This window comes from Trachypithecus francoisi, unplaced genomic scaffold (assembly GCF_009764315.1).
Source record: "Trachypithecus francoisi isolate TF-2019V2 unplaced genomic scaffold, Tfra_2.0 Lachesis_group8, whole genome shotgun sequence".
Taxonomy (NCBI): domain Eukaryota; kingdom Metazoa; phylum Chordata; class Mammalia; order Primates; family Cercopithecidae; genus Trachypithecus; species Trachypithecus francoisi.
In genome coordinates this window covers 108,556,506-108,577,823 of record NW_022681473.1, presented here as the reverse complement: position 1 = coordinate 108,577,823, position 21,318 = coordinate 108,556,506, and the positions used below count along the sequence as shown (strand labels likewise).

At 55.1% G+C, this 21,318-nt stretch overlaps 1 protein-coding gene across 1 annotated transcript; it reads right to left on the bottom strand.

Annotated features, from left to right (window-relative positions):
• Positions 1 to 763: 763 nt before the first annotated feature.
• On the bottom strand, positions 764 to 20,231 carry OAF (out at first homolog). Its single transcript, XM_033207191.1, has 5 exons — positions 20,154 to 20,231; positions 19,174 to 19,488; positions 4,831 to 4,965; positions 3,688 to 3,868; positions 764 to 1,847 (listed from the first exon to the last, which is right to left on the bottom strand). The coding sequence occupies exons 1-5, from the start codon at positions 20,229 to 20,231 to the stop codon at positions 1,582 to 1,584; spliced, it is 975 nt and encodes a 324-aa protein (XP_033063082.1). The 3' UTR covers positions 764 to 1,581.
• Between the last annotated feature and the right edge of the window lie 1,087 nt (positions 20,232 to 21,318).

Sequence of the window (21,318 nt, the reverse complement as noted above, 5' to 3'; positions counted from 1 at the left end):
ATCTTTTCCCCAAGAAAGTTGAGTCCCTGGGGAACCCATGAGACTCTCCCAGCCCCTAAAACACTCCTGCCTCCACCTCACCAAATCGTTACCATCTTCCAGCCTCAACTCACACCCCAACTCTTCCAGAAAGCCTTTCCCAATACATGCAGCCTGCACATCCCTCGTCTGGAACCATCCAGTACCCTGCCCGGCACTTCCTATTACAGCCTCTTCATGTTGAAAGATACTTTGGAAGTGAAGAGCCTTCCAGATGTCTGATTTCACTGCGTCAGGCTTATAGCTGCAGAAATGTCTGCTTTTTTTCACTAATAGTAGATACTAAGAATGGTTAACAGTGAACACTATGTGCTAGATGCTTGACATGAAATAATTTACTTCGGTCTCTTAAGTAAGCTCCTTTCATAGCTAAGGGAGTGGAGGCACAGAAAGGTCAAGCAACTTGACCCATGGCTGCACAGCAGGTAAGTAGCTAAGCCCGGATCTGAAGCGGGGTTCCAATCTCCATCCCATCTCTTGCCTTTGCGCTGGCTATTTCTGACTGGCTTACTATGGTTGCAGCTATGTCTGTCTCCTTGTCTTGGGTGCAGAAGTTTTATCTCATCCTCTACTAATATCTTCCTTCTCCTCCTTCCTTCCTCAAATGGCTGAGCACACAGTAGGTGCTTTAGAAGTTGTTGTTAAGATAGGCCACTGCCAGGGTGTGGGGACACTTCTGACACCAGGTGGCAGCATTGGCCAAAAGTTTTCTCCAAACTCTGGGTCTTGTCAAATAAAAACTTAAAATGTTTATTTCTGGTAGAAATGATAAATACTTTGCATTAAAAATCTGGAATTCAAGTTTTCCTCGTACTTCATGCTCCCTCCCTGCCCCAGAACCTTACAAAAATATTTCTGTGTAGAGAGGGAAAGAGCTGGGGCCTGCTCTGGGAGGCAATGTCCAGGTGTCTGGGGAAGGCACTCGTGGTCCGCAGTCTGTCTCAGTGGCGGGAGGTCTCCACTCGCCCCACAGGCAGCCTTGGAGCCAGAAATGAGAACTTGCTGTAATCCGGGACAGGGGCTGCATCGTGGGTCCCCAACACCTCCTTCTTTGGGGACAGTGAGCCCCATGTTGGGGAGTAGGAAGGGACTGAGGGGCCAGCTCCTTCCAGATGTGTGCATGGGGAGGGGAGTTGTGTCTGGGGAGGTGGGTGTCCGGGTATAGACTCCTTTTAGGGTCTACACTTTTAAGGAGCTCAACAGAAGAACCACAGGCCATCACATTTTGGTGGCTTGCAAGTGAACACTCCAGGGGAGACGCAGGAGGGAGGGGGTGCAGGCCTGGGGAGCTCCTCTCTCCCTCTCTGCCCATAAGGAAGGCACAGGGTGGGAGCGGGGATGCCTGCATGAGACCCCCCTGCCATGCCACACCCCTTTCACAGTCATGTGAGATGGGGCCAGAGGGGTCCAGGCTCCAGGGCCAGGGGAGTGGGGAGGGAGGGAAATAAGGCCTCAGGTGGGGGTTGCCACCCCCTCTAGTGGCTGGTGAAGAGCAGTGGGCCCAGAGCAGCCACCCCCCAGGTCCTTCCCACCCTAGCCTGGCTAGGGGTCCTCATCCCAGAGACACAGCTGTCTCTGGGGCACGTAGAAGTCGAAGCTGTAGCTCTTCTGGCAGCTGCGGATGCCACACTTGTAGGGTGTGGGCCGGTCACGGCTGTGGCAGTACTTGAGCATGCAGGGGTACCAGGCCAGGCTCAGGCCATAGTGGCAGACACAGGGCTTCCCGCGATCTCCCACCTGCCCACAGCGAGGCAGCTCCGCCTGCTCTGAGGCCTTGGGCAGAGCCTCAAACACAGAACTGTCCACACCTGGGGGAGAGAGGCAAGGATCAGGGAGGGAGGGAGGGAAGGAGCTCCCCTAGCCAGAGGCCGCTGACATTCCCCACTTGGTCTCCTCTGTCATCCAACAGGCACTTACAGACACCTCCATTTCCAAGCCTGCCATGGGACACAGAGGTAAGATCTGGGCACTAGCCTCCTCCTTGCTGGGCTCACTGGAGAAACATTAAATGGGAATCAATCTCCTCTACGGCATCAACTGTGTGCCAGGGGCTCTACTTACAGTACCTCCATCTATCACCCCACGGGCTAAGTATTGTCATCCCTGTTTTACTGACGAGAACATCAACCCAGAGAAGTTTAATGATCTGGCCAAGGTCTCAAGGCCTCCACGCGGCCACACAGTGCTTTAAAAAAATCACGATACTGGAGTGTGCCGAGATAGAGGCATGGGGAGACGGGGTTGGAAGTCAAGGAAGGCTTCTTAAAAAAGGTAACATCTGGCAGGGCACAGTGGCTCATGCCTATAATCCCAGCACTTCAGGAGTCCAAGGCTGGTGGATCACCTGAGGCCAGGAGTTTGAGACCAGCCTGGCCAACATGGTGAAATCTCGTTTCTACTAAAAACACAAAAATGAGCTGGGTGTGGTGGCAGGTGCCTATTATCTCAGCTACTCTGGAGTCTGAGGCAGGAGAATTGCTGGAATCCGAGAGGTGGAGGTTGCAGTGAGACGAGGTCATGCCATTGCACTCTAGCCCAGGCGACAACGGCAAGACTCCGTCTCAAAAACAAAAAAGTGACATCTAAGTAGGGCTAGTCAGAGAAGGGCCAGCAAAGCACACCCACAGAGGGCAGGTCAGATCAGGGTGGCCGGGGCTCGGGGCAAACGGGAAAGTGTTCATATGAGGGGCGCTGGGGGGAGATGCAAGGGACCGGCCCTGGTTAGGCTCAGGGGCTGTATGGGAGCGGCCAGCTTCTAGGGGATGCTTACATCAAGCTTGCGGCGTAGTCTGGGGTGCAGGCCATGGGAGAGGGTGTACGTGTGTGGAGGGCAAGACCACAGCTCAGCTGGACATTTCTAAATTTGGGCCTGCCCTGGGAGGAGCAGGCATTTCTCCAGTGCTCAGCTGGCTGGCAGAAGGCACAAGGGCCTGGAGTTGGAATGGGGCCATTTCCCTCTCCCTCCACACAGAGGACCTGAGGGCTGTCCTGGGAAAGGTACCCAGAGAGGGGCCAGCGCTGAAGTCACAGAGGTCAGGAAGGCAGGCACCACACAGCACGGAGGGGAGCTCCCAAGGAGCTTGGGGCAGAGATGCTGGCAACAGGGAAGGCCCAAAGCTGATTTCTTAGAAGTGGCAGTGGAGGGGGGCAGGGTGTCCTTGTGCCCCACTCCCATGACAGAAGGTCCCATCTCTGTGTCCTAAGGGCAGGGATGAGGGGAAGTACCTGGGAATCTCCCTCCACAGGGCCTAGCAGAGTCTGTGTGCCCTGCCTGGAGCAGGGCCCTTTCCTCTGACTGAATCTTCTCACTGAATATTCACACAGGCGCCACTTCCTCCAGTAAGCCTTCCCAGACCAACTGCAGCCTGGTTTGGGGGTCCCTCCCTGAACGCCTGTAGCTATCATGGTACTCTATCACACTTAACTCTGTGCAGATCTACCCTGCTGGGGGACAGGAACTGAGTGTCTACATCTCTGATTCCTGTGTCAGTATATCTCTGTAGGTGGTCAGTAAATGTCTCCTGAACAAAGCAAAGGCTAATGATGAGACTCGGCTAATGATGCCCCTGCCCTCCTCCACTGCTCTGTGCTGTCTCCCCATCCCCTTCCCTCCACCCAGCAGCGGGTCATGCCCAGCTCCCAGCTGACCTTGCTCCAGCCAGAACCGGACGTCCTCCTGGCGGGTGAAGATGGCATCCACGGCCTCAGCACACACGTTGTGGAGATGGGGGCTCAGCAGGGTCCCCTGGCTGAAGTTGACAGCGACATCCATGTGCAGATGCTCCAGACCCCGAACCTCTTCCGCCTGCCGCACTGCCCGGGGATTTTTCTGTGTGTGGGAGAGAAGCCACTCCTACCTGGCTTCAGAGTGCTCCCTGCCCGTCTTCCCCTGACCCTCCAGAGTCAGGCAAACCCAGGCTGACTGCCTTTAGAACACTGGCGCCTTCTGCAGGGTGGCAGCCCTGCCCCTCTCCAACTGGCAGTGAGACTGATGCCTGGAGTACAGTCGGGCCTTCTCAGCTTCTATCCAGAATGGACACTTCTCAAACTATGTGCTGGCTGCTAGGCTGACCTCTGGGGCCTGATGGAGAATGCTGAGGTGTAGATGGGAGGTGGAGGTGAGTAGGCCAGGCAAGCCATGCAGGGCATATGACCTCTGGAATTTCCAACATCCAGGGAACCAAGTCCCTTTGGGAAAGCAGGCAAAGGGCAGGGGCGAGGAGGCGCCCAGGGCAGGCTCTGCTGGACAGGCCAGGGAACTTAGATGAGGCTGGGGCAAGGCCCTGGGTCTAAGAAGACAGCATGAGCAGGCCGGTAGCTTTGAGGGTCTTGAACACTTTACATACGTTAGCTCACTGAATTCGCCCATAACCCATTTTCTCAATGAGAAAATTGTGGCTTTGAAAGTAACTTGTCCAATGTCACACCCAACTAATGAGTGACGGAGGAGATGTGATGCCTGATCTGGCCTCAGAGCCCAAGCCCTTAGCCTGTCACACACAGGGAGGTGCTGGAACCAGACGGGAGAAATCTGAGAGCTGGGGTTCAGTTAGCGATCTGCAGCTCTAGGGTCAGGTTTGGCCTGGGGCAAAATCAGGGGCTCAGGACTCTAGAGTGAATGGGGTACCAGGGATGAGGGCGGGTCAAGGGCAGTGGGTCTAGGAACAGTGTGAAGATGAGGAGCTGGGTGGGAAGCTAAGGTTGGGGGATCAGGGCTTAGAGCCAGGCCGGCTGCAGGGGTCGGGTCTGCGGGTCGGTATCTGGGCCAGGCAGGCCTGGTAGGGGACTCACCTGCCGGAGCTTGGCCATGGCCTCACTGGGGATGATCTCATTGTGCTGCAGCTGGGTGACAAAGCAGAGGGCCTGGAACTGACTCTGCCCCTTCTCCAGCTCCCCCAGGATCAGGGCCCGGAAGATCTTCACATCCTGAAGAAGGGCAGGAGGATGGGAGCAGCTGGAGGGTGCAGGAGCTCCCCACCGGCCCACCGGGTGCTCAGCTTGGTCCCTGGGAGGACGCCTGGACACTGCCCGGCAACAGACACCTCCCTCCTGCTGGTCTAGGAATTTTTATCTTTTCCATTTAAACCCGTGACTTAAAAGAAAGAACACACCCTAAATGTTCCAAAGCCTCTTGGAAAATTGACAAAGTGAACCACTAGAGTTTTTCTCAGCTGATGACTCCCCTCGGCGGAACCCCTTAACGTCACCCTGATCAGGGTGGGCCAGGGCCTCTACAGCCACCTGACCAGGGCATCATGGAGGAGGGCTGCACTTTTCCAGTACCGACTCCAGAGTTCCTCTCTCTGACTTTTTTTTTTCTTTGTAGTTCTAATGGCTAGAAATCGTAGTCATTTTTATTCAGTAGATTTGGGGAGAGGTCTCAAGATGCCCCTGGTGCTTCTGATCAGCCACGCTCCTGGCCACTGACCTCTGAGTGAGTGGGGTGGTGGGGCCAGGACGGGGTGAGGGCAGAGTGGGAGGCTGGCTGCAGCTATTTCAGCCTTCCGGCCTGAGGGAGCTAGGATGCCTCGCCTCTTCCTTTCCCTCCCCACTTCCCCTTTCCCCCATGGGGTCGCTAATGGCATTGCCGCAGTCCAAGGGCTCCTTCCTGTTACTGACTCACTGTGTGAATGGGGGGTCTGCAGGAGGATGGAGGCAGGAGAGCTGTAGGGTGGGCTGGGGCCCCCTTCCCTATCTGGCTGCTGGAGCCCTGTACACTGCCCACCTGCACCACTCACCACATGAGAAGCGGCTCCTTGCCTTCTTACCCATCTCTGGGACTTGATTAACTCTGCTCCCAGTGAGAAGTTAGTGGGCCCCAGTCAGAAGTGGTCTACATCTGTCAAGACCCTCCTGTGGTGGGGGCACCCTGGCCTCAGTGACCATTCTCTGCTGGGAACCCCTGTGGCTCTGTACTGAGACTTAGAATGATAGCTCCGCAGATCATCTATTAATGCCCGGGCCCCCGCCCCCACCACATATTCACTGAGTGCTTGCTGTACACCCACAAGAACAGAAGTGTCTCAGCAACAGGGTCCGAGTGGCCCCCTTGGAGTCCAATACAGGCAGTAAGAGACTCACAGCTCTGCCCCAAAGCTGCAATGTATTAGTGAGTCCTCCAGGCTTTCCCCTAATTTCTCTGATGTGTAAAATGGGGATGATCCCAGTTATGTGACAGGGTTGTGGTGAGGACTAGGTAAGTTATCTGGAAGGTTCTCACATGGGGTAAGTGCTAGCTAGGATTACTCTTGTGGGTGACCAGCAAGCCTCGTAGGTGGTCTGCAACAAACGAGTGCATGTCATCTCATAAATGCCGCCTACGTACTTCTGCAGTCCCTCAACTCTACACAGAAGTCTCTCTTACTTCCTTTTATTGTAAATGATCTCTGGAACAATGAGGTGTGGAAGTACAAGGGGAGGTTTTCCAGAAAGGGAAACTGAGGCTCAGCTGTTGAAGAAGGTTCCATTAGGTTCCTTATGATCCCAGAGACTTGTGAAGAAGGTGAATCAGAGCTCAGCTTAACCCCTGCTTCCTCTCAACAGGAAATCCCTTCTTGGTCATGATGCTGCAATCTCCTTGTCCTGCCAGCCTAGGCTATCTGATCTTCCCCTCACTCAGGCCGGCTGAGGAGAGATGGGAGGCTGCTCTGCCTGTAGCATATTCCATTCTGGGCTCAATTCCTGCCAGGTGAGACTTGATACCAGACTTCCCCTGCTAGAGCTTAAGCCAGGCCATGTCCCTGGCAGGATCCCCCGGGAAGGATCCAAAAACCACTTCCCCGGTATTTTCAGCTCTGACCCTTTGGAGAGTCTGATATTTGGATATTCACAGCGTCTTCTCCAATACCGCAGGTGCATCAAATACCCAGAAGTCTCAGGGCTGCTCAGGGGTCTCTTTGCTTGGTGACATCACCTGACTACCGTTGGCAAGAGAAGGTGTTTGAACTTTCAGACCAGACTAGAGGATGAAAGAAATCTATCTGAGCTTTTTCACTGCTTCTATATGAATAATGTCATCAATGACAATAACAAAATGCTGTCAAAATGGGAAGTGACTGGGGGTGCAGAAAGGGAATGATAATTTCTCACTGAGAGAATTTCCTCTGTATCTCCTATTTGTATAGGAAAAAGAGTTATTGAACTTTATAACTAGAAGAGAAAAAACATTGTTTCCATGGGTCAAAAGGATGTATGATCCTCTTTAAAATCCTTACAACAGGCGGTAGGAGCTATGATTGTTACCGAGCTTGGATTGGGTAACCTGCTCAAGGTCATGGACTAAGAGGAAACATAGCCAGGATCTCAACCCAGACAGTCTAACTTCAAAGCCTGAGCTCTCTTAACCAGAATGCATAATTGCCTCTTGGATCAGCTAGTCTCATCTCCTTGATGCTCAGCTAAAGAAACTGGAACTTGGGCACACAGAGGTTGTGGGGTCTGCCCTTGATGCCTGGGCCGGCCAGCAGCAGAGGTGGGATTAGGACCCGCTTCCCACCATGCCCATCTGGTGGCAGCCTGCCTTAAGTCAGCACACCTGCCTTGGGAATGTGGCAGCTCTGGCTCGTGGTTCTTGCAACTACCAAACAGCATGACATAAGTAAGAGGAGAAGAGGAGGCAGGAACACCCTTCTAACCCACCTGCCTGCCCTGCCGGGACTTCTTCTTTTTTTTTTTTTTTGAGACAGAGTCTCACTTTGTTGCCAGGGTGGAGTGCAATGGTGTGATCTTGGATCACTGCAACCTCCACCTCCTGGGTTCAAGCGATTCTCCTGCCTCAGCCTCCTGAGTAGCTGGGACTACAGGCGTGCGCGCCACGCCCAGCTAATTTTTGCATTTTTAGTAGAGACAGGGTTTCTCCATGTTGGCCAGGATAGTCTCGATCTCCTGACCTTGTGATCCACCCGCCTCAGCCTCCAAAAGTGTTGGTATTACAGGCTTGAGCCACTGCGCCTGGCCCCTGCCAGGACTTTTTAAACCCCAAAATCTCCAGTCTCTCCTTCGTCTTCTTTTTTTTTTGAGACGGAGTCTCATTCCATCACCCAGGCTAGAGTGCCGTGGTGCAATCTCAGCTCACTGCAACTTCCGCCTCCCAGGCTCAAGCAATTCTCCTGCCTCAGCCTCTGGAGTAGCTGGGATTATAGGCATGTGCCACCATGCCCGGCTACTCTTTGTATTTTGTAGAGATGGGGTTTTACCAGGTTGCCCAGGCTGGTATCAAACTCCTGACCTCAGGTGATCCGCCCACTTCAGCCTCCCAAAGTGCTGGGATTACAGGTGGGAGCTGCCGCGCCTGGCCCTTTTGTCCTGTTTCCCCAGAAAAGCACATTTTACTTGCTGATCCCTGAGAGGGAGCAGGCAGCCCTACTTCCTGGGTCTATTTGGTAACAGGGCTCCATCATCCTGACCAGCGTCCCTCCCACTTTCCACTCCTCGCACCTCAGACTCCCCAGCAAGGTTCTGGACCCCCCGCTTCCTCTAACATTCACAGGGAAGGGTGACAGTCCCCTCAGATGCTAAGCCCAGGCCAGGCGGAAGCCTGGCTCCCAGCCTTCCTCCTTGCCCAGGAATCTGTTGGGATGATGCATTTCATGTGGCCTATCGCCTAAAGCAGATGCTGAGCTGGGGAAGAGCCCACGACAGGGGCGGCAGGCAGGCTTCTGAGGCTCAGGACCCAGGCAAGGGCCCCCAAGATGGGAGGTTGTTATAAGGCTCCTTCTCCCACAAGCTTCCAGCAACCTCCAGCCTACCTGGAAGAACTGAAGCATACCACAACCAGGACCACCCAGAGGGTGTGGCAAGTACCCTGGGGAAATAGTGTTTGCTAGAGTCCTCCTCTGTAGTTGTAAGTAAGGAGTAGGTAAGCTCTAGGATAGCACAGAATTTATGAACAAAGGCTCTGGAGCCAGTGTTAACCCATGTTCAGATCCTGGCTTTGCCTTTGCTGGCCACATAACCTTGAGGGGATTTACTTAACCTCTCTGTACCATAGTTTCCACATTGGTGAGATGAGTAAAACGACAGTACCTACCTCGAGGGACTGTTACAGGGAATAAATGAGTGAAAGGTTTCAGAACACAGTGGGCTGAACTTTCAGTTTCTCTCTTGTTGCTGTAGTTCCTGGCCCTATGTCTGCCTTGCTCCGACTGAAATCTACTCCACTCCTGAAGACCCAGGAGCCAAGATTTTTCTCTTCTAGATGTACCTACGGCCTAGACAGGTCAGGTGACTCCTCTGGGGCTTGCAAGCAATCAGCCAATCAGTGGGAGAGCACTGATTAGCATGACCTGGTGCAGGGCCTTCACAAGCACCTGGCAGGGGAGTGGCCCTGACCAAGACACAGATTCCTGTCTTTCAAGGGATTGTGGAGGAGGCTGACTTCTGACAACTCAAGTCAGCGCACAATAGGTCTGGGGTTGAGGTTTACTGCAAGTGCAATAGAGGTAAAGGGTGGATGAGGGACTGCTTGTTGTCCCCTTAAGGTTGGGGCTAGGGGTGGCATGAAGGAGGGAAGACTTCACACAGTGAGGGACGCCTCAGTGGCCCTTGATAGTTAAAGGATGGAGCGCTTTCCAGCAATGAGGTGTTTACAGAAGACAGCAAAGCGTGAGCCTCCCAATACCCCCACCCAATCATCCCTCCATGCTACTATCACCTGAGCGGCCGAATGCTCTTCAAGGGCTCCCTTTGTCCTCACCAGAAAGCCTACCCCCAGAGCCTGGCATCCCAGATCCCTGCTCACAGCAACTGTTGCACTTCCCATGCACTGAACTGAAGAGCTTGCCGTTCCCAGAATGAGCGATGCTGTGTCACCCCTAGGACTTTCCGTGAGCAGGTTCCTCTGCCAGGATGCCCTGTGCTCAGCTGTCTCAGCTGTGCCATGTGAGCAGGGCACAGCTCACAAGCGACCCTCCTCTGGCTGCCCTCCCAGTGCTGCCCTCACCAGCCCTTCTGCAGAGCTGGCCAATCCCAGGCACTGCCTCTAGAGCACGAATCCCACTGTCTGCTCCCACTGTGTTTGTGCTGACCTCTTTACTTGTCTTTCTTTCCAGACTCAACTTCTTGAGCCTGGAAAAGTGTCTCTTGAAGTGCATCCCTACCCCCTGGAACACAGCAGGTGCCCAATAAACATCTGATAAGGAATACACGAAGGGTGAATGCACAACAGCATGGAAGAGTTCTCCGACAAAAGTGGTGGGAATGTACTAGGGGAGGAGGGAGAGGATAGTGAGTGCTGATGAGGCTGGCAAGGGGCCAGGACACAAGCAGGACGCAGGGTCTGAGCACCCAGGCTGAGGAGTGGGAGGCTTCCTCTTGTGCCTCCCTGGAAGTCATCGGTGGGTTTGAGCCTGGGGTGACATGAGGGACCTGTGGTTTGGAGCTGAATCAGACTCTGCCTGAGGTTGCGAGAATGCCTTGGATCTCAGTGCCCCAGGCAGATGGTCCCTGTCCTCATGGAGCATCTTCTGCCCGGGCAGTGAGTCATCCAGGTCCTCTGTGAGCTGCCTCTGGCTCACGAGCAGCGGCTCCAGCCTATTCACGTGGTGGCCCCGGGGTCTGTTGCACAGCTGGGGCTCAATGCTTAGTAGCTGGAGGAACGAATGAATGTTCAGGGCCTCCATCAACCCACTGGCCTCCAACGTGCAGACACTCTTTCTTCTTGGCCTTGCCTGTAGCTGGACTCCTGCAGGCTGGTAGTGCTACAGCTGCTATTTTGGCATCTAGAAGGTTTAGGAGGTCATCTAGTTCACAGCCCAGTGAGGTTCCAGCAGGGAAGTAACCTTCATGAGTCACACAGTGGCAGAGCCAGGGCCAGAAGCCCAGACCTGCTGACTCTGAGTCCGGCGATCTTCATGCTTGTCCAGGCTCCCCACTGTAGCCCTTGTCCAGATACTCAATTCCTCCCTGTGCCTGTCCCAGCCATGCTGTCTGACGGATCCACCTGTGTCTCCAGAGGGAAGGCTGCTCTGGTTCAGCTGCACTAGGTGAATGCGCTGAGAGATGGCAGAGCACCACTCTGGGAAGAGCACCCCTGGGCAGACATCCTGTGCTCAGCACTGAGGGTGGGAAGGGAGCCCCTGCCCGGATCCCAGGGGATTGCGAGGCTGTCACACCAGCCCTGACTGGCTTCCAGACTCAGATAACATTGGGAAGAATGAAACAGGCTGTTTTGCCTCCGCCTCTGCCGCTGTTCCTGGGGGTTTATGTTACTCATGGCCGAGCCTAATCTGAACGGACGCACAGGCTCACACGGCTTTCCCATTCGCGCACGCCGTCCTCTTTCACAGACACACTGGGTCTCAGTCTCCTTCCCGCAAGGTCTCCCAGTGGCTCCTGTTCCACATTCCCATTCCCTCCACAGGCGTGCATCCTGGCCTGTCTCCTCCCTCACAGTCTCCCTGTTCCTGGCAGAGGCGGCTCCTCACCCTCTCATCACACCCCTCTCCACAGTCCCCACGTCCACCACCCTCTGAATCCCCCAACTCATGCTCTGCCTCAGGACACACCCTGCATCGCCCTCCTTACTTGCGGGATTCTCCTCACATGCCTCCTCCCTGACACCGCTTCTCATAACATGTGCACACACACACACTCACACGTGTACACGCGTGCACACACAGGCACACACTCTCACCGCACGTCATCACCTCGCTCCAGCCTGCCGGGTCTCCTCTGGCACCCCGCCTTCCCACCACGGCCTCTGGCTGGCCCCACTCTCCAGGCACTCTTCCTCAGCCCCTCCCCAGAAAGCCCTGGTGGTTGGGAGGAGGCCCGCCTGCGAGGGAATGGAAGGCAAAGGGGGCCAGGGCAGCAGACCGCTCCTTCCCTCCACACCCTGCTTCCAGCCACCACTGTCCCGTGCTGGTCACAGCCCAGGCTGCAGGTCATCGCTCTAGGGCCACACAAAGCCACTTGCCCCACCCCCCCCACTCTTCCAGCCCCCTTGCTCCTGGACAGCTGGCGCTCTCTCCTGGGAGTGTCCTCTGCCATCTTGGTCTCCTTCCTGTCACACCAGAGAGCATGATTCTGGGGCCCAGGCTGAGCCAATCTAAATATTTATTCCTCTGCTCCTGGCTGGGGCTGCTTTATGGTTAGAGAAGGGGCTGGCTTTGCTGAGCTGGGGAGGGGAGAGGGGGTTTAGCCTAGAGAGCCAGCCAGGAAGCAGTGCCTTCCTAGCCCCACGGCAGAGCTCGAAGCACCTTGGCTGCTCTGCCCAGGCTTCTCGAGCAGGAACGGGATGGATGGATTCCACCCAAAGCCAGGCCACGCAAATCCCAAGGCCAGTGCCCAGCGACCTAGGCCGCCCCATGATGAGATGCCAGCATCCCCTCAGGGCTAGGCCTGGACAGAGGCTGCTTGTCACGGGGCATTAGCACAACCACTCACCCAGAGCAGTGCTCCTGCCCCTAGCCCCTCCCCAGAGCAGTGCTCTGTCAGCCGAATCCCAAAGGTCACCACTGTCCTGACTGCCGTGGGAACAATGTGAGGCTTTATGTGGATCAACTGCGCCCCACTGTGCCGCTGACTCAGGGCTCCTAAGACGGGGCTCCATGCTTCCCTCTCACCCGCATTCGCAGCCCTGACGCCTCCTGTGCTCCCTGCCCTTTATCTGAATCCCTAGTGGCAGCCACTTCAACACTTGCCAACTTCAAGGATGTCAGCTCCTCGTGATGCTTTGGTCCGTACAGCAGAAAAGCAGCAGCTGCAGCAACATGCTTAATGGTGGGGTAGAGGGATCTCCTGGCCTGCGGGCACTGGCACCTCGCTCCTCACATGCCCACGCGGGCCTCTGTTCTGTGAAGGGCCTCTCAGTCACTGTGCACTCCGAGCCCCGAGCATCACACTGTTGTCTCTGGTGTACTGGCAAGGAGCCTGGGGCTCAGAGAGGTTAAGTGACTTACCAAGTCACACAGCTGGTAAGTGGCAGGAAAAAACGTACACAGTGCTCACTAGTGTCTGTGAGATCTTTTCTTTCCTTTGAGACGGAGTCTCACTCTGTTACCCAGGCTGGAGTGCAGTGGCGTGATCTCAGCTCACTGCAACCTCTGTCTCTCCCGTTCAAGTGATTCTCCTGCCTCAGCCTCCAGAGTAGCTGAAATTATAGGCACAACCCCCTATGCCTGGCTAATTTTTGTATTTTTAGTAGGGACAGGGTTTCACCATGTTGATCAGGCTGGTCCCGAACTCCTGGCCTCAAGTAATCCACCTGCCTTGGCCTCCCAAAATGCTGGGATTATAGGCATGAGCCACCACACCTGTCCTTGGTGAGATATTTTCTAAACCCATCACCCTCACCCAACTCCCCAAGAGGCCATGCAGGGTAGAGAGGAGTTGCAGGCATGGCCAAGTAGCCAACACTCCATCCACTGGAGGTAAGAGCATGGGGGAAGTAGTCCAGCCCACGTCTGCCCAAACAAGGGTCTCTGTGGATTTGTTCCCCTACACCAAGGTTTTTTCCAACCTCCTCCCCTCCATCTCCCTCCCCAGGGTTCTTTAGCCTACTGGAAAGAGCCCACTCATGGTACCACGGCAGACAAGCAGTCAGGATACACTAGAAGGAACCCTGGGTCCTAATCTCAGATTATCAGCTGCTTGATCTTGTCAGCCTCACTTGAGAGCTCCAGGCCTCAGCCCACACATCTACACAGAGAGGCACCATCTGCCTCCTGCTGTCTGTGGCAGCGAGGATCAGATAAGGCCATGTGTGATGTGAGGGACTGCTCACTGGGTGATCTCCAGACCCTATGCAATCCTCATTTCGAGGCTGGGCCCTCTGCCTGTGGAACAGGAGTCTGTCCTAAGTGTATCTCCCCTGCCTCTCTGTGCCTTGGGAAGCCTGGGAGGGAACTAACTCACTCTGCCCACCCGCTTCCCAGCAGGATACTCCATTATCCCAGGTGGCAGTCTTTATGGCCTACCAGGATCTTTTGCTAGGACTCCACCTGGACATAGCATTCAGGAGTGGGAGATGCTGGCCAAATTCCAGGGAGGGGGTCTGAACCCTCAGGCGGGGCTGCCCATTCCTGATCTAAGGAGGAATTCCTCACACGCAGAGGAGGGACAGGTTTTAGACCCAGGAGCCCCATGTCAGTGAGCCTGGTCATTGCATCTGGCGACTTCTTGTAAATACCTGTGAGGAAATGCCCTGAGCTCCAGAAAAGTCTGGGCCTTACCTGAAAGCACCTCCATTGCCTTCTCCTCCCCAAGGAGACTTTCCATCCATCAGATGCCTCCACGCCAAATCTTAAGGGTGCTAACGCAGACAGGGTAGAGGCAGACTGGGCCCTGAAAGCTTCTCGGTTCCACATCTACGTGCTGTGATATCTCCTTGGGATAAACGTTCCTGGGTGGCGATGTGGAGGCTGCACATTCCATATCTTCACTGACTATACCTCAAGGCTTCCCCTGTTGCTCCCCTACCCCCAGACCAGGCCCCCCAGCACCGGGACTCTAGCATTCTCTGGACTGTCCCTTCCTCTGGCTCCCATTCACTCTTCAGTGCCCAGGGTAGGGCTCAAGCTTCTAACCTCCATGGGTCCTCGTCCCTTCAAAGTGGCCCTGAGCTGACCCGTAGAGCTGTACGTTCCTCTTATCTTGCTTATTCCCTCCAAGGCTCCAGCCATGGGCCTTCAGGATCCCCTCTTTCCACACTTTTTGGAGTCTGTGTCTCCTTATCCCCCCGATGCTGGCAGGGGAAAGGGACCCCCACTGCCCACCACCCTGATGCCATCACACATGACCTTCCTATCTGTCAGCATCACCCTCCCCATCTGGTCAGCACTAAGCCAGGCAGCCTGGAGCGTGACTCATCCTGTTCCCAGCTTTTGGCCACTTGGACTTGGGGACAGAGGTGAAAGAGAAATTGGCAAGAATACCAGCTTCCGGGAGGTGGACCAGGAGGGCTGTCAAACAGCCAGGTTACAGACAGGGGACGGTGGCATGCCTGTGATTAGAAATGCCAGTGATTATGTACATCCAGGGCTAATTACACCCATAGGATGTGGAGTATAAAGGGGAGTGCTGCCCACCAAGGGTGCACTGTGAATTAGTTTGTGTACCCAGGGCATACAGCATTAGGCCCGAAGCATATGTGCTACTCAAAACACATTAGGATTAGTGTGGGTAAGATGGCAGATTTCAAATATGTGACTGAGTTTGGGCCCCACCTTCATTTAACCTAACCTGGCTCCTTCTCCAGGCCCCCTCCCCTCCCCTACAGCAATTGTGCCAGTGGTTCCCAAACTTTGCTGCACACTGGAATCATCTGGGTTCTTTTGTCACCCAGACTGGAGTGCAGTGGCGCAATCCTGGCTCACTGCAACCTACGCCTCCTGGATTCAAGCGATTTTCCTGCCTCAGCCTCCCGAGTAGCTGGGACTACAGGTGCACGCCACCATGTCCAGCTAATTTATTTTCTTTTTTATTTTTCAGTAGAGACGGGGTTTTGCCATATTGGCCAGGCTGGTCTCGAACTCCTGACTTTGTGATCCGCCTGCCTGGGCCTCCTAAAGTGCTGGGATTACATCACCCGGGTTCTTCAAATAAAAGAAAAAAAAAAGAACTGCTGCCTGACTCCCATCCTGAGATATTCTGATTTCACTGGTAGGATATGCAGCCCAGGCACTGGGAGTTTTCAAAGCTCCCCAGGTGATTGTGAGGCGCAGCAAAGCTGGGAGCCACTGAGCTGTGGCATTCTTTCAGAGCTGTGGCATTCTTTCAGAGCTGTGGCTCAGTCAGCCTAATGGCCTTCACTCAGCCTCTGGGCAGGGCTTGTAGTAATGCATGATGGCCGTTTGATAGCTCCAAGCTACTGAGTCTGCAAGCCTCACCTGGGCTCCAGGCTATGTGTCCTCCAGTTGACGACTGTGACTGCTTCATTGCCTCAAGGTCCAGGGTGGTAGTGTGGGAAAGAGTTAGACTGTCGGAACTCTAACTTGGGTAGAGGCAAACAGGGGTGGGAAGGGCTGGAGAGAAGGGGCTGGATGGGGTTGGGAATCAGACAGAGGCCTTGGTCCCATCCCACACAGGTGAGGCTCACTGCTGCCCTGGGTGGACTCTGAGGGGCTGGCCAGCAATTTTGGAACTTCAAAGAGAAGGTGACAATGAAGAGCTCCAGGCTCCTCCAAGCTCAGTACTGGCTTTTCCGTATGACCTTGGTCTGTTGTTCAATGTCTTTGAGTCCAAGCTTAGCAGAGAGGGTCCTTGCTGAAATGCTGTGTGGGCCACAATGAGCAAAGCTAACGCCTCCTATGTCTTGCGCACTTAACACAGTATGAGTATGTCATAGGCACTACTAACCATGGGATACGTGCTATTATTTTCCCCGTTTTACAGATGAAGAAACGAAGGCCTGGAGAGATCAAATAGCTTGCCCAGGGTGAACCTGCTAATAAGTGGTAAACCAAGTCTGTCTCATTCAGTCTAGACTGTTTTTCCCCAAAGTGATCAAATGGTAAACGTCACTCTTCCCAAGTAGATTAGGACTTTCCCCAAACCATTGCAAATGAGTTTAGTACAAGAAACACAAAAGCACGACTTCCCAGGCTGGAGTGCAGTAGCACAATTGCGGCTCAGTGCAGCCTCAGCTCCTGGGCTCAAGTGATTTTCCTGCCTCAGCCTCCTTGGATAGCTGGGACTACAAGGCACACACCAGCGTGCTCGGTTAATTTTTTAATTTTTTGTAGAGACAGGGGTCTCATTTGGCCTGAAGGTTTCATATTCCCGGTTTTAAGCGATATGCTTGCCTCACTCTCCCCAAATCCTGGGATTGCAGATGTGAGCCACCACACCCAGCCCAAGTCTTTTTCTTATAGGAAAAATCATTCCTTCTAGACCGAACTTTGTTGTGGAAATCTGCCAAAGACTATGAGGCACGAGGCCTTGAGAACTGAGAGGTGACCCACCCTAGAAGGATTCGGACATAGAAGCTGCTGTGGCCAGGGCAGGCAGTGACTGAGTAGCCTGGGTGAGGGTAAGGCTATTCTTCCCCACACTGCACTCTCCAACTCCACCCCATCCTAGGCCAGTGGAGAAGCCTGGAGTTAAAGGGACTCGGGAAAGCTGGTTTCCTTTCTGTATCTTCCACTCCCAATTCCCTCCCCTGCTGATGAAATTGGAGATGCCAGAGGCAGGTGTCAAATGGTAGCTTCTGGGTCAGAGGCTAACCTGCAAATCAGACTTCAGAAACCTGGGTGGAGGTCTGAACCACCGTAGGGATTCAAATGAGGCGCTCACAATCTCCAAATGCATTTTCACACTGGGCAGTCAGATGCCCAGCATACCCTCCCTCCAATCCCCAGCACCCCACCCCTGCCATCAGCCACTACTGCCATCACATCACAGCTACGTGGGCACTTCTTAGCCTCTCCCTTCAGGTCAGAGCAATAAAAACCTTCCAGCTGTAGCTAAAGGCTATAAAAGCTCAGTCCTACCCATTGCCTTTCACCGTCCTGGCCACAGCCAAGGAAGTCTCTCTGCAGGGTTCTAGTGCCGCCACAGGAAGACGGCCAGTGGGCAGGAGGGTGGGAGGCTCACAGCCTGGCCTGAGGCTAACTTGCAAGGACAAAGAGCTTGGACAGAAGATTAAATCCCTGATTCCTGATGGATCCAGCCACTAACATAGATTTTTCAGGAACAGAACACACTTGATAAAGTTCTCCTAAGGTTTAGGTGGGGAGGCAGGGTGGCGAAGCCGACCCTATCAGCTTCCCTCTCTCTCAATCTACATCTGAGTGCCTAGCTTAGGCCTGCTAAGTAAGGATGGGCTACAAAGTCTTCCCATTTGTGAACGCTCACTACCCCGCCCCCCACCTGCCTGCTTAAGTCCAATGTCAGTGACAACTCAGTGGCCCTGGGGCAATCAGCAGTCAAACCTCACCCCCCAACCCCCCACCATATCGGTCAAGCCTAACCCCCCCACCCCTGCTAACTATGGCAATCTGGCTGGGTCCCTAACTGACTCCCCAAACTCTGCCACCTCTCCTCTAAAGCACCCTGTCTCTAAGAGGGAAGAAAGACAGGCAGCTTCAGCAAGGGTCCTCCGGGCCCGGGGCTCCCCCAGCTATCTAATCTGCTTCACCCCTGCACTCCTCCAGGGACAGAACTTCACAGGGCCTCTCTTTAGCTGGGGGAAGGAGACAGAACACTCCTTTTGAATACCTAAGACTCACCCACCCTCTTTTCCTCCAGTTTTCCTGCTCTGGGTCACTGTTAGTTACTCACCATCCTTCCAGGCCCATTTCCTGATAAATCCCCAGGCCCATTTCCTGATAAATCCCCAGCACCCTGGGTGCAAGGCCCTTCTTGTTCCCTCCACAACACACACACATACACACACACACACAACCCCCCCCCCCCCACACACACCCCACACACACACCCCCACCCAGAGCGGGCTGGTCTCTAACTCCCTAACCCTAATCTGGGCCAAAATAGGGGGGCTGGCTCGCTTCTCTGCCAGGCAGAGTGAAGGCAGCACTTCTCCCAGAGGGAGGGGGCCTCAGCTGGGGTCTCTCTCCAGGATCCTCCTGCTGCAAGCGCCCCAGCCTTCCAGACCAGAGAGGAGACAGGGCTTCTCCCGGCTTGAAAGGGACCAGGGGCAATCATCTCTCTCCAGAAAAGTGAAACAGAGGAAGAGGTGACAGAAGGACTCCAAAATGTCAGGGCTGGGAGGCTTCGCAGACCCCTCATTGCCCTGTACAGGGGTGAGAAGCCAGGCCTATAGGAGGAAAGAGACTTGCTTGCTCTAGATCACACAGCGAGAACCCACAGTTGAGAGCCCACAGGGAGAACAGTTCGCCTAGGGCTTTCCCACGAGAGAGCACAGGGGAATGACTCCAAGAAAGGAGTCCAGTCGTTAGTAGTAGTTCTGAAGGAGGGTCAGCACCTGGGGGGCTCTGGGAGCGCTGGAGGAGGGAGAAAGGGCAGCAGAGAGGTTCTTTGGGAAGAATGAAGGGGTGGGCGCTGGGGAATGGGCAAAGAGGTGTAGAGAAGAACCCGGCGTGACCTTGGGCCAGCCGCGTCTCCCTCGTGGGCCCCTCTTCCCTTCTGCAGGCAAGAGGGGCAGGCAAGAGGGCGCCTGGGATCCCGGAGGGCTCAGGCTGGAAGGTGCCACCCCGGCGAGTGAGAGCGCCTCACCTTCTTGAAGTCGGCGGTGAAGGAGACAAGGGTGCCGTCGGGCTTGCGCAGCTCTAGGCTGATGCTGTCGGCGTCGCTGTCCGCCTGCAGGCTCTCCTCGGTCACCTGGCCGTCCGGCAGCCGCACGCGGACCCGCAGCTCGGCCGGCGCACCCGTTCCCAGCAGCGGCGCGAGCAGCGGCAGCAGGAGCAGCAGCGCGGGGAGCGCCCGGGGAACCCGGGAAGGCGCATCCCCGGGGGCCGCTGCAGTCCGCGGCCCCGGCGCGCCGCGTGGGGGCGGGGAGAGGCGCAGGCAAACTTCGCCCAAAGTTGGGGGCTAGTTCGTGGCGCTCGGGAGCCGCTCCGCCGGGGGCCTTGGCCGCGGGGTCGCCCGCGAGGTGGCACGGACGCACGTGGGTAGCGCTCGGCAGCGCGCCCCCGGAGGCCCCGAGGCGGAGACAACGCTGCCCCGGCCCGGCTCCGCGGCCCCGGGCTCCGGCTCTGCGAGCCTGTGTTTTGCACTTTTCATTCAATCCCACCCCCCGTCACTTCCTTCAGAAAACAGAAACCACTAGGACCCGCCTTAAAGAGACCGCGCACCTCGCGGCCCTTAAAGGGCCCGCGGCTGCTCCCCGCGCTCCGGCGTTGGCCGGGCAGGGGGCGGAGAGAGGGGGCCGCGGCTCCACGGCTTTGTGCGAGCGGCCTCCTCGATCTCCCTCCCTCCCTGCCGCGCGGAGTCAGCGACCCAGGCGGTGTCAGAAGTTTGCTTTCCCGGCAAATCCTTTCCTTCCAGCAGGGGCGGGACGGGTGGCTCTTTCCCCGCCCTACACCCCACACTTTTTTTTTTTTTTTTGGCTTGCTCTTGTGCCACGTGGATGAAATAATCGGGCTTGGATTTTTAGGGGTTTTGTTTGGTCTTTCAGTTTCTCTGACACAGCGAATTTCTAAAAAGCTTCTGCAAAATCAGATCTCGCTTCGCACTCTGCCTTTTCCCTGCCCCACCTTGGGAGGGTGAATCAGGGGTTCTCGCCCAGCTTTGCCACCGCCAGGTGTTAGACCTTGATGGGTCAGGTCACCCATGGGGACGCGGCCCTCAGGTTTTGTGAGCCAGCCCCTGTGCCTCTTTCCTTTTCAGTCCTGCTCCCGTGCTTCCCGCTTTCACCGTCTTTCCTCAGTCCTGCCCACCACCGCACACCCGATTCTTTCTCTCTATCACAGACTGTGCAAATCCCGGGAAATGTTAGATTCCAGGTCACTCGGGAGAATTTCCAGGGACTCGGGACAGTGGCGCTCAACGACAGTGGCTTTCCCACAAGCCACAAGGAAACATGCGTGCCCTGCGGTGCACCCTAACAATGAAGAGGGTGAAGACCGGGAGATCTGGATTGCTGCGTCCTCTGATTAGTTGTGGAATTTAGGCACGTTTTAAAAATTCTTTGGGCTTAAGTGTCCTCCTGTGTATAGTGGAAGCTGCTCAGACCTACACTGTCCTGCCAGTCCCAGGCAAGGGAAAAAGCCCCAGGAAGATGCTCAAAACCAGTTGTTCCCTGACTCCCATTTTCACTTCTATTGGGAACTTGATTGCTGATAGGTGAAAACTCCCTTCTCTGCAGCCTCCTTCCCTTCTAGGGCTTCCCCAGCACAGGGCCATGTGAACTGCAGGGTCCGGATAGAATCGGCCTCTTGCTATCAGCTGGGGGCCCTTCGTGCTACACACTCTCTGCTGCCTAGATTTAGGACTGAAGGGAATTTAAAAGACTATCAAGTCAGCCTTTTCCAAATTTGCCTTTCCTGAAGAATCACCTGGATGCTTGTTAGAAAATAGATCCCCAAATCTCTAAACCCATGGAATCAGATTCTAGGGAAAAGAACTGAGGGTTAGCATTTTTGGCAAGGCCCACATGATGCTGGACATAAGTAGTTGACAGTGGGTATTTGGTGGATGTTTAAGCATAGAGTGTCTGGGCCAGACGCGGTGGCTCACGCCTGTAATCCTAGCACTTTGAGGGAGGCCGAGGCAGGTGGATTGCCTGAGCTCAGGGGTTCGAGACCAACCTGGGCAACATGGTAAAACCCTATCTCCACTGTAATACAAAAGAAATTAGCTGGGTGTGGCGGCGTGTGCCTGTAATCCTAGCTACTCAGAAGGCTGGGGGTAGGAGAATTG

What these genes read in the sequence shown, in the direction of transcription:
- OAF (XM_033207191.1), bottom strand. Translation starts at nt 20,231, where the DNA reads ATGGGTGACCTGACCCATCAAGGTCTAACACCTGGCGGTGGCAAAGCT. An exon ending in CCCTGATTCACCCTCCCAAG is followed by an intron (nt 19,489 to 20,153) that starts GTGGGGCAGGGA and finishes GCCACGAACTAG; the next exon opens with CCCCCAACTTTGGGCGAAGT. An exon ending in TCACCGCCGACTTCAAGAAG is followed by an intron (nt 4,966 to 19,173) that starts GTGAGGCGCTCT and finishes GCCCTTCTTCAG; the next exon opens with GATGTGAAGATCTTCCGGGC.